The sequence below is a fragment of the Enoplosus armatus genome, chromosome 6 (genome assembly GCF_043641665.1).
Source record: "Enoplosus armatus isolate fEnoArm2 chromosome 6, fEnoArm2.hap1, whole genome shotgun sequence".
Lineage (NCBI taxonomy): Eukaryota > Metazoa > Chordata > Actinopteri > Centrarchiformes > Enoplosidae > Enoplosus > Enoplosus armatus.
This window is the reverse complement of record NC_092185.1, coordinates 13,580,421-13,593,642: the sequence shown is the minus strand read 5'-3', so window position 1 is coordinate 13,593,642 and position 13,222 is coordinate 13,580,421. Positions and strand designations below refer to the sequence as shown.

The window sequence follows — 13,222 nt, the reverse complement described above, 5'->3', positions numbered from 1 at the left end:
GTCTATGAAATGTCAGAAAATGCTGAAAATTCCCATCACAATGTCCTAAAGCCCAAGGTGGCGTCTTCAAATTGATTGTTTTGTCTGACCTGTGGCCAAAAACCCAAAGTTATTCAGTTTACTATGACATAAAACAAATAAAAGCATCAAATCCTAACAACTGGGAAGCTGCAACATGACAATTCTTGGCATTTGTGCTTGAAAAAATGCTTAAATGATTTTCAAAATAGTTGCTAATTAATCAACTCATCGCTTCAGCACTAGTTTCCACTTGAAAAATGAATCTTGTGCTAATATAAAGTAGTTTTAAGTACAGTAAATAAAGTCTTGATGATGTGAATTCAGAGAACTCTTTATTCCAAAGCATTCCCCATCTGGGCCTCTCCAGTATCTATTTCTCAACCACTTCCAGTAAATACAATGAAAAGACACTTTGCTCTAACTGCTTCCTCTAAAATGTTAGCATGAACCTCCACATGGATTATGTCACTGTTCATATCCACAACATGCTGCTCCGAGTGTCTGCCTGCTTTAAATTACTATTTTCTTGTTAGGGTTGGTGCTTGTCTCATGAAAAAGAAGCGCCAGCCTACAGTGTTTATGACTGTGACGTACGGACACAGCAATAGTTGAAGCAAAATGCCAGAGCTAAAAAACAACCATCTTTGTATTTACCACAGCTCCATGTCAACAGTAAATCTCAAACTGAAGCCTGAAAGGGCCATGAGATGGTCTCCCTCCTAAAAGGCATTACTATATCTATCTGCAAAGCCTAAAAATGGCTTAGTTGTATAGCTTAGTTTATGTGCAAATAATACAGTGTGTATCAAGTGTGCATACTTTTAAAATACAATGCCGCAAAGAAACCCTATGGACAGGTTGCATGTCAATCACAGGGCCAACACAAAGGCAGAAAAGCACACTGATGCCCAGGGGTAATTTAGTGGACTCAGTTGATTCAACATAACCTATATGCCTTTGGTCTGCTGGAGGAAACTGCTGCACCAAGAAGTATACACAGAGGAACACACAGAGAACATGCCAACTCCACACATTGAGGCCCACAGATCAAACTCAGGACCTTTTCACTGTGAGATGAAAGTGCTACCCACTGTGCTGCCTCAGGAAACACTGTAACCAGTCTTAAAGTGAAGGGCTTTAGGCTGTAAGTGTTAAGTCAGTGGATTTGAACTAAATGTAAAACATTACATTTAAGAAATATTGCTTAAAAGGTTTACACCTACATCTGCATGTTTATATTGTGTATTACAATATGACTGTTTTATCATATCTTCATAACATGATTCACAGCAAGAGTATTAGTTTACTTCCCTGCTCAACATATGCTACACTTACTGTAATACTGCTATAACGACTGTAGAGTTGAGTTGCCTACAATTATGTATGGTATGTAAATATATAAAAACAATGAATTTAAAAATTCTGATTGAGATGTGTACATAAACAATCAGTGTTGTTCTCTTTTGTCTTGTTGGCTAAACCACAAGACACAGCCCTTTTATCCATTCCACATATTAAGACTAACCCATATGTATCAAAGTGTCACATCACTGCCTGGTCCTGCATGGATTTTGTGTGCCTCTGTGAGCGAGTGGGTCTGTGTGTGCAGAAAGAGTGAGGAGGGATTACACTGCCACTGAAGCTTGGCGCTCTAAGCACACTGGGGGGAAACACTGAAATGAGTGGCTGAGGGTGCATTTTAAATTGACCACACAGCATTTCCAAAGAAATAAGGCTGCTTTCAAACACTTTTGTTTGGCGGTGAACCTGACCTTTATCTTTTTAAATGAACAAAAGACTAGAAGACAAGGCAAGCATACACAGATCAAGATATCAGTGTATACATTTACAGGTTTACAGATTCAGCGTAGCACAGAGCTGGCTGATAAACCAAAGATGCAGAGATACCAACATTATTTATCAGCCTAATTTGACTCATCTAAATATGTTTTGTAAAAGTGTGATGCTTTCAAGAGCAGTCTCCTCAAAAAACTACAACTGCAAGTCAAAATTCTCGCTCTAAATTGTGTTCCAAAAACAGGCAGCATGGAACATGACAGCTAATGCTAAAGCTTTGGTAGTTTAGCATATTTTAAACAGGATTTTTACAGTACATTATGTTATGCAGATGTTCATTTGTATATTATTTCTAATATTGCATTTTATCTAATAAAATATTATTATTTATATTTTTCAATTATTCTTTAAATGTATTTTCAGTTTGTTGATATCAAGTAAATATTTAAAATTCTCATTATATAGATTTTTTGGTCATGTCAACCAGCTCTAGCATAGCAGAGGAACAGACTCAGGACTCTTACTTGTGTTCATGTAGCCTGTACATCCATAAGGGACAGAGCATGAGGGAGTGATCCACAAAATTAAACCTTAACTGAGCTGTGTATCACAAAGTGCACAATGATCATACTTTTTGATGCCTTCTGGTCTATTATGAAGCACCCTGCAATCAAACAAGAGAGCAAATGTAATGCTCAGGGATATAAAAGCTCAGCTTTCATCAAGGATGTACAGCTTGACCTTCAGCTCAGGAAAAAATGAATAATAATCACCCTGCGGTTAGTTGTTCATAAAGGTTTAGATGAACACAACAAATGGTTCAGACAGTAAAGTGCACCTTACAGGACTTACAGGACAAATACATGACATCAGGCAAAACACCATTCAAAAACACCCACAGTCTGTTGTTAGTGTGCAACAACAAGGATTATTAACAGACAGACATGTTCAAGTGTTTTACATAAAAACCAAACGTGGAGAAGACACAGTTATCTATTTTGCACCTAACAGTGTATTACCTGTTAAACGCTGGGTGACACAATTTTCCACAATTCACACTACAAAAACAGAGGAAAGACAAATTTGTTGAGAACGAAAGTTCATATGTTTTGACAAATGAGGGGTTTTGAAGACCAGCTGCACATTGGCAGTTTCTTGTGATGTTATGTACTGAATCTACTGAATATTTTTGACAATTTTTGACCATATCCAAGACAGTCTGAAAACAGATCAGTTACAGTAGGTGCACATTATATCAGAATTATTATAATGTCTGTTGTAATGTCTTTTCAATGTTGCATTCTCAGGTGTTTGCATTTCAGAAACCTGGAAAAGCCACCATCCCGGTTTTGATAAACTTGAATATACTGAAATAGATTTATAATACCCTGATTCACTATTACTTTAGTATGATGGTGTGGAGTGGTATGCAGATTGTTTTCAAGTTAAAAATGTAACTGAATACTTCTTGGTGGCAACACTGGGCTGTCCTATATTTTGTCAGACTGGACAAATTTGCTACATGATATTGGTAATGTGAATTATACATGTAGAGGCCAGATTAGCTGATTATCTTACATATCACACTGCTGTTTTCAACTACTACCAACCTGGGATGATTGCACTTAGGAATGGGTGATGTGGATAAAATCTGCTTTTATAGTACATGTCATTCATATTATCAATGTATAATGTGATAATGGTACATTTTCTGCTATATTAATTTGTCATATTAATACAAAACATCCAACATTGCCATAATGCAGTCCTGCTCATTGTTTTTTAACATTGCCTGTAATGGTTTCATACATCCAGATATATTACAGGGATAGCTACCACAGCTATAAACTGCATGGTAAAATCTGCATGCTAAAGCCATTTTTAGGCATTTACATTGTCATATTGCCCAATCCGAATTGCCCTTAACATCACGCTCATAAGTCATTATAGCAGACTTGGTCAGTTCAAATTTTGGTAAACATGTTTCACATGTTAATTATACAAACATTCCCTGTGAGTTTGCACATGATCATGTGGACGCTAAAAATAGCCACTGACATGTACAGTAATGAGAGCAGAATGCTGAGGCTGACATTCACAGAGGTGGGTGAAGCCACTTGTCAAAGACGGGACTGAGCCATGACTTGAGTAGTAACTTACATCACAGCATAGCGGAGAGTGTAAGTCAGAGAGACAGATGTATATGTATTTGTATGTGTCCTTTTATAACCCATAAGCTGTTAAGGCAGATTAGGAGAGGCTAATGTACAAGTAATAGCTTAAATTGGTCCTTCAATGACAACACAGTGGCGTCCGCTCTGTGTGTTCCTGCCATGTATTTATCCAGATGTGGGTTGTGTACAAACTCTACTTTCACAAAACGAAACTGACAGACTGAACCTTGAAGTGGTGCCTACAATAATTGTGATGAGGGCAAAAAGGCCCAGACATCACTGATTCACCTGTTCTGGAACTGCATCTAAACTTTAAGTATGTGATAGAGTCATTCTTACTGAGCAGACAACTGAATGTCTGTCCTGATCAAAGGTAACTAGCCTTAACACTGTATGGTACAGCTACAGTATATATTTGCCTCTCTTTTAGCCTGTTACATGTTGCCTCTTCTCTGGAGGCTGCCCCACCCTCTAACAATTACACAATTCATCATGGATGCTTAAATAAGTTTCACACTCATGGCAGACCTTCGTTTTCTTCCTAGACTGGGAAACAACTGGAGTCTCTGGAGCAGAAAAGGCGATTTGTCTTTTCAAATCTGTTAACTCAAAACTAATCTGGTTTTCCTTCACCTGAATTACTCATATTTCTCTTTTAGCTGTGTTGTTTGTGTGTTTTATCATTTATACTTTATATGTCTTAAGGAAGGTTGAGTTTATGTTCTTTAAATGTTATACTAGACTGGTACTAAAAATTATAATGTCAAACTTAAACAAATTTTCGTGTTTTGGATTTACTTAAAGTGCAGAGCAGATTAGGCAGTGATTTTCAGCCTGGCCTCTTTATCCCTGTGGCAGCTTAAATCCGTCTTTGCCTTTTATTACTCGTCCAACGTGAAAATTTCCCCCCTTATTACTTTTGCTAAAACAGAGCCAACTGTTGGATGAAATGCACTGTAATAAACTTAAAAATAACAATGAGTCAAGTAGTAGGTTTATCACTTTGGTGTTGCTTTCCCAAAATTGACCTCTACTTCATCTGATATAGATACATTTAGCAGTTTACCTTATAACGATAAGGCATTTATAGCTAAATTAGATACCATCTTGCAGCGGCATGTTGTGCCTTGTGAGCGCAAAAAACAGCAGAGATGTGAGAGTAACACAGGGAGGGGAGGAATGTGTCAAGAGAGTGCAGTGAGACAGTTCTGGCACAACAAGCTTCTTCACAACTATTTTCAAATTATTCAATCTCTGCTGAACAGAATGCAGCTCAGAAGAATTTGATGATACAAAACAGCTCATTATATCATATTCTAGTAAAACCAGGATTTTAATTTATAAGCAACATATTGAAAAAAGCTGAAATTGGTGCCTTCAGGGAATTCAGTTTGGCCACAATTTCCCACATGGAAGAGAAATTGTATGTCTTGAAGAAGATCATATTTCAATTAGCATTCATTGCTCAATAATATAATTAACACCAGTTGTGATGATATGACTTGAGTGCAACAATATAACAGTATTGTGAATCTGCTATGACAGGCGTTTCTGAGTCAGGAACTGAGTGGAGCTGATACATGTTGCGCAACATTAATTAAGTTGAAGGATACGGTTGAGGCTAGTGTCATGGTGTGGGTCATGATGCAAATAGTCTGATGTGTGTATATTTAGTGCACTTACACATTGGGACTTAGTAAAACAAGTACATTTGAGTGGGAATCTGCGAAGGAGGCCAAATTTATTGATCAACATCTGCCCTCTTTTTTTCTGTGTTGGACATCTTGCAAACCTCTGGACAGAGCACCTGACCTTGTCCACACCTCACTATGAGTGGCCCATGGGTAGGGTTAAAGAGGTGGGTAAAACTGAAAATGGGAGTAGTGATTATTCCTGAGGTGGAAAGACACTGACTAAGTTTAGTCTGACAGATTCATAGAGTCGCTCTCCTTGAAGTGAAAGTTCAAGATGACTGGCCCCTGACCCAGTCATGTGGGCAGACATGTGATGACTGTTTTGCTGAAAGCAGTGTAGATGATCACATGGACGTAACATCGTTGGGGGACATATCTTTGTACTTATGACAACTGAAAAGGCCATGAACTCTTGTCCAGGTCAAAATGAGGAACGAACTGTGAATCATAGCATTCCCGCTAGCTGATGTGTACATGATGCAATGACTTTTTATGGTCCTTAGTATCGAGATTATTAACCCTGCCTTGGCTCTTGTAGAAAACAGCAACCCAAGTATGCAATAAATAAAATCTCTTTAATAATCAAGGAGTGACATTTCCATAAGGACGGTTAGTTCTTATTTCTAAGGAATTTGTTCATGAAGATAAATAACTGAGGAAGCACTCAACAAAAGAGGCTTTGAACTGAAAGGGCAGAACTGCAAATAGAAAGTGGCAAGGCACAGACTTGCAATGTTGCCTACACATCAGGAGTTGCAACAGAGTATTATAGAGCTCAAAAATGCTACCCAGTGGCATTCCAAAGGAAAAAACAAGAGACTTACTGTTCGTTGATGACAAAGATGCAGTTGTCTTGTGAGGGTAAGCTTGAGACAGGATGCTTGCAGGTCACCTTCCGCTCATTGTGACTATTGAGAATAGGGAAGGGGAATAAAAAGAGTGTTTAATGTTAGAAAACAGTGCATATACATGTCTGTTAAAATACACCCATCAATAAGCTCCAGCTGTAAAGGGTTGAGAGAACTCTTCACCTGCAAAACATGAGAGCAGCTGAGGTAGAGTTTGTACATTATGTACGACCCCAAACAAAAGCAGAAAGATGTTACATATGTCATACAGATAGCAAAAGGTCCACAATAAAAATGAGCACCACAGCTTTAGCTTTTGCAAGGACTTATAATAAGGGAAGAAAATAACAATTAGACGCAGATTAGTGCATGCTAATTGTTAAAGTCATCAGCCCATTTCTCACCTTTAACAAATCATTAAAATGACCAAAATCTACAGGCTCCAGCAGGCTGTGGTGCCATCCTACACTCAACATCTAATGACAGAGGTACAGAAGATGTCACCCACCCATCCTGTTGGCCAATTACAGCAGCCCACAGTCACTTCCACCCTAACATGATTAGAACACCAGGACACGGACCACACAATCTTTGGAGAGGAGGAGTCTAAGAACTGGGGCCAATAACAGCAGCTTTCCAGCTAAGTAGAGGCTGGTCAGTGTTGTGTGTGTGATCTGGATGGCCTGGGGGCAGAAGGCTCAGTAAACTTTCCAGCAAGAATTACAAGCTTCACTGTTCCTCACTGTTACTAGTAAATCCTAAATCACGTTTTTTGTTTCAACAGTATCATTAGAATAGTTCATCAGCTGCCTATCTCATAACCTACAATTCAGAGATGGAAAATGGATAATTATTTGATTATACAGTAAGCGAGTTACAGCAATGGGAAGTTCAGGAGCTGTAGAAATGATGTTGTCAATATATGAATCAAATATATTGACAGCAACAGAGATTAAACTAGACATTAGACAATATGAGTAGAGAAGAGCTGCAGTGTCAACAACAGTCTTCAAAGCTACTGGCTCTTCGTGCTGGACAGTTATTCTATATTTCAACTCAGTCAGGCTGTACTATAAACAGAAGAGAGTCAAGCTACATCCCAAAAATAACAGTTTTTAAACATGGGGTACTGATGTACTGAAAAGAGCAAATACCAACCATGAAATGGGGGGTTTAGTTTCAGTTTAGCCTGGAGAGCAACAGCCTCCACAGCTCTGGTCTATAATTACTGGAGGCACTGTTGGCAGCAGAGCACTCCGTGCGGTCTTGGGGCAGACCAACGGCACCATTTTTCTTTGGTATCCCTTCACACATGCCTATAGTGCTCTGCACAAACGTTAGCTGCAGATTTAAAAGAAGAAAGTCTGGATAGGTATTTATGTACACAGACGTGAGATGAAAGAATTATGTTATGTGGAACTGTGGATGGGATTTATTAATCAGTTCCAAACTATCCAATACTTATTTATATATTTTGGCTTTGATACTCTTGATACCTTTGCAAATAGTGACTTAACGCATGCACCACAAGTTTTCTTTCATGTGGTACTTTAGCCATGACTAAATGGAAAAGAAGTTTTGAATTTTGCCGACCTATTAATTGGCAAAGCATGCAATTTTATTACAGAAAAAAAGTGTTTGATACATTTTAGGATATTTTACTCTGCTTTACCACGGCATCTATTTTGGTGGGTATATTTTCTATTATTTTCTCTCTTGAGTGACAACAAAGGTGTCCGTAAAGCCCTGTCCATCATAACCCCATATGCTTACACTGACCTAACTGCAATAAATTAGAGCTATGTATTACCATGTTCCCTGAATGGCACACAGCCCATAAAACTATGCAAAATGGTATCTGCACATACCATGATGCGTACTTTTAATGTTGCTAAAAAAAATACTGTTACATTTCTAATTAAGAATTTTAATTTTGTATTTACACTGAATCAGATAAGTTTGTGTAATATGGAAGGGTTGCAAGTATTGCCATGCCCACTGGGAATCAACGCCAAGTCTGCATCTCTATGCAGTTTTCAGCTGGTTTCAGCTCATTGTTTTGGTTTGGCAGTCCATGTGGTTAAGTCCCAATGGCTCTAAATGATGGTACAGTAAGTATGTGCTCTCAGCACACAAGCTCACACAAGCCAATTGTACACTACTTGCCCAATGAAAAATGGCAGTAAAAACATCCAAAGAAAACAAGTCAAACAACTACTGTAGCTAACCAGGAGAGACCAAGACATTTTTCTCAGAAGTAGGCCAACCAAACCAAGGAACAGTTGATTTGAATTCAACAGAGTGATGGCCCCTACTCAGTCTATACTAAGAGGGCTCAAGTATGATGCCTATGTTGCTCTGTTTCCAAAATATCAGCCATATGAACTTGATACTGGAACTTAGGGTTAAAAAAACAACAACCCTCAAACCCCCATTAACAACACCTGTTCATCAAGACTTATTGATGGGACACAGAGTCAAAGAAGATCATTCAAAATACTGGCTAATGTACCCTACTTCTTTGGGATCAAGACATTATTTTAATTTACTCTCTGGACCACCGTATTACATGGCTAATTGATATTTGTTTGACGCCTCATTAATCATGATTATGAATCCCGACCAGCTCCAGAGTACTCACCCTGCCCACTGACCTCCCTGTGGAGAGGGCAGACATAAGGATACTTTCCCCTGTAAAAATCAATAAAATGTCACATCAAATTAAAGAAAATCAAATGTTTGACTTCAATCAAGTAATCAACTGAAAGACATATCCAGTTGTATGTGTTATCAGGCTACAAGCAGATGAACCTGAAATAAAAAGGATGTAGGCTGAATCATATTAAATAAGTGTTCAAAGCTATTACTTAAAATATCACCTTCAAAATGAAATTGACCAAGGCCCTCTTGGCGCTAAGAAAGTTTTGGCAGATGTGCAGACTGACACGTGTGCAAGGTCAGTGTTTTTAAGAGGGGTGTGTGTGACATCAAAGAGTCCCAATACCTATATGGCCGGAAGCTATTTGAGAAGGTCCTAAACATTCCCAACGTGATCCATGTGGTATGGGAGGACAGTGAGTTCTTAAACCTAAGTGGAAAACGTGGGGGCTATGAAGTAACATGATGGCTGTGGTTGGGTGTAGGCCAAAACAGGCCAGATGAGTAACAGCAATACACATTTTCCTATTTAGTAGAAAAATCTCCTTTTGGAAAACTTACAAACGTAGCCCATGACAATCACTGGTTGTCTCCTTTTGAACTACTCTTTAAGCTATTTTGTTATCCCACTTAAGTCATAGAGTAGTGACGTTTAGCATACCACTGTGACAGGCTTGACAACACTGAGAAAAAGGATGAAGGCATCCCACACAGCAGATAAGTATAATATTCAAAACAATCTATTGCCTCCGCATGGCACCAATAGCTGATTGCAAATATGACAAGATCATGTTGCAAAACAATTATTGACAGAATATGTGGGTCGGTTGCCTTGTCTCAGACAATATAAAGCCCTTTGAAAACATCACTGGATGATAATGTAATCAAAACTGATGACAGCAGCCATTGTTAGATCAAAATCAACTGATGGTGCACAGCAACTAGCTCAAAATCAAATCTCTTTTTGAGTAAATATGTTTTTCAAAATACCTCTGCCAAGTAATCTTAGCTTACAGCACCATTTAAAATGGTCACACATGCTCTGGAGGATGTGGTCTGTGGTCACTACAGCCAAGATTAAGTTAGGATAACATCATGGGGCTGTACAGTAAGGGAAGCATATGGTAACATTTTTGCTTCAATAGAGGGCAAAAACATTGTATGCTCTTCATTTAGGTTTAGATTTCTTTCTGTTTTCCAGAGGGAGGTGTTGGTTTATTGGGTGGGTATGGGTGAAGAGCACCAGGGGGTTCCTTGCCTCTTGACCTCAGTTGTACAGAAAGGGGGAACTAGGAGCGGCTGTAGAAGCTGACCACCCTGAAGTGAGGAGGGTTGGTCAGGTTTCTAGGTTCTGGACTGTCCTGTCCACAACAATTAGCAGTGAGCTGTAGTAATGAAGAGCTTAAGGTCTGGGGTCTACACTCCACAGGCTTAGCTTTTATTGTTCAGGGTGAGTCTTTGATCCCTCACTCCCCTTCTACTACAGTTTAACCACAAAAAACTAAGAGGCTCCAAAAAGGATCTTTACATTAGAGAGAAGGGGAAAGGTCTTCATGAGTTTTGACAACATATCATTGGATTTTAACACCAGCGTTTGGGGGCCCCACTGGAAGCTTCTTTGTGTAATTATTTTACTTGAAAACCGAATCAAACCTGGAATTCAGATCGCTTGATATATTTTTAAAGAAGTGAGGTGGAGGAAAACATTTGTGTTAGCATTCCACCTTGTTTATGTAAATGGTAAAATGGACTTCACGTATATGGTGTTTTTCAACTATCTGTCATCTGTGAAGCCAAAAACATCCTTTTAATTTTGGGCCATTTTCACTGAGAAATTATCTTTCAATAGTCTGAAGTTCATTAAAAACAGATAAGGAAAAATCATGCAGTGTCATTTGTCAACCTCTAAAGAGTCATTATGGTGGTAACTTACATCCTTACTTTCTACAGCCCAAATGGAAGATGGAAGAAAAATTAAACAATACTTACATTTGTTTTGTCAAATTTTCAGTGTTGCGTAATTGTCTGAACTGAAGGGGATTTCCTTGTGCTGTGCTGTGTTAAAAATGTCTATACAACTCATCATGAAGAGTCTGAACTGCTGTACGGTAGCTAATCTGGACATGGGGGAATTTATGGAAAAAAAGCTATTAAAACAAACTCTGTAACTTCGACACTGATATATCGAGGCAAATGGAAAAGAACCTACACTGTGTTGTTTGGGAAATGAGAGTGGGAGGAAGATTTTGATTGATGTGTGAAACTTTTAGAGACTAAATCACATACATTAATAACTATTTAACTACTATGCATGTGGCATGAAGGGTGTCTTCTAAAAATGTCAGTTTATATGGTTTATATTGTAACATATGGTGTGCAGCGTAGAGGAAAAGTTATTCTCTTTTAATTAAGAGTTATTGTCTTTACTCTAACACTTCATTTTTGTTGCTGCTGTATTAGTAACAATTCAGTCAAATGCAGCAATGTCTTACATTACAGGATCCTATTATCTGCATCTGTTTTCCTTGCAACAGTCATGCTTCTACAAGATTCAAGCTCTGTGCTTTTAACCGCTGCTTTTTAACTTGGGGAAACCTCAAGCTAAGAAAGCCATGCCTCTCTGTCTGTCCGCACAACTTCTATAAATACATATGGCCTTACCACAGCAAATTTATCCTAATTATTTTTATTTGAACACTTTTCAAGTTGCTTCAAGTCCTCTACTGACTGGGCATCATACTGTATAGGAGTGAACAGTGCAGATCAGAGCAATCAAGCAATCCAGCCATTTTTCCCAAGGATATGATGTAATGACACATACTCAATGCAGTAGATGCTTTAATCACAGCCCTCACAGTAGCTTAAGTGAGAACATTTTAGCACACATTGACCAGTAGGATCACACTCTTATCCTTCCAGTGCTGTGCTAGAGAAATCATACCATCCAATTTAAAAAGACTGTATGGTACACATTTCAGCTCTAGCTCCCTTAGCCCTTATCCATGTTACACATTTAACTCTTTTAAACTCACATTTAAACATGTGACTTCTTGGTGACATTTAAAACAAACTCTGTGCTTAAAATTAACTCCATTCACAATCATATTCTAAATGCCAGCACATCACAAGAAAACCTATAGGCTTAGTCTACAGGAGTTCAGCAGAAAAACTTCTTGGTCCTTAAAACAAATCCAACTGCAAATCACCAAACAGAACCTTTCAGCAATAATTAATTCTCTTGTTAATGCTCATAAATCTAATCCAATTACACAGGAAGGAACTTGGACACAACGTTAGACAAGGCCAGTGAGTACTGATTAACGCTTTCACATTATCAGGTGAGTACTCTTAACTAGCATAAAAAAGGAATTTGGCTGCAGTGGAACTCCTCAATACCACATGGACATTGACTGGAGGTATGAATAGCGTTCCTCACAAAAGCTGAGCTGAATAAGCAGAATAGGCAGTTTGTGAGTGGGCATGTGGAGGGCATCAGGAGACAAAACAGGGGCTTTGCAGTCCCTGAGAGGCCATATGAAATGCCGTGCAGCAACATGAAGCAATGTGCTATCACAAAATGGCAATACCTGGACTTCTGTAATATCCTTAACTAATTTGGGTACATCTCTTTAAGGAAGCATTGTGGAAAACCTGCACCACACCACAATCATTACAGAGAACACAGCCAGTAGCCTGTTAAGATTTGACTTTGACCTTAGACCTTTTTACTTAACCACAGAAAACAGCTGCTCATTCGGGCTACAAATCAGATTTTTTCCACCAACAATTAAATTAGCAGCCCCCTCAAAGCAGCTGTGACTGTGTGCACAGTGTGTCAAGGTGACACAGCTGAACGGGCGATTCAAGATTTCAGAGCCATGGAAACAAGCTGCCTTCTCTAGGAACACAATTTTGTATTTAAGGAGAAAATTCAGGAAGTTACAGTGGGAAAACTGCAGTGCATTGTAGTCAAGTAAAACTGAGCCTCATTGTGACCTTCTGACCAGAGGCCAACATGTTACAACTGTTC

At 38.6% G+C, this 13,222-nt stretch overlaps 1 protein-coding gene across 1 annotated transcript in view; it reads right to left on the bottom strand.

Annotated features, from left to right (window-relative positions):
• Window positions 1–13,222, bottom strand: part of LOC139287107 (pleckstrin homology domain-containing family A member 5-like) — a 77,250-nt gene that overhangs the window by 28,687 nt on the left and 35,341 nt on the right. Inside the window, exons 4-5 of the mRNA XM_070908092.1 lie at window positions 6,511–6,594; window positions 2,838–2,876 (exon numbers count right to left, since the gene is read on the bottom strand). Coding sequence (XP_070764193.1) covers window positions 2,838–2,876; window positions 6,511–6,594 — 123 coding nt within the window. The remainder of the gene's footprint in view (window positions 1–2,837; window positions 2,877–6,510; window positions 6,595–13,222) is intronic.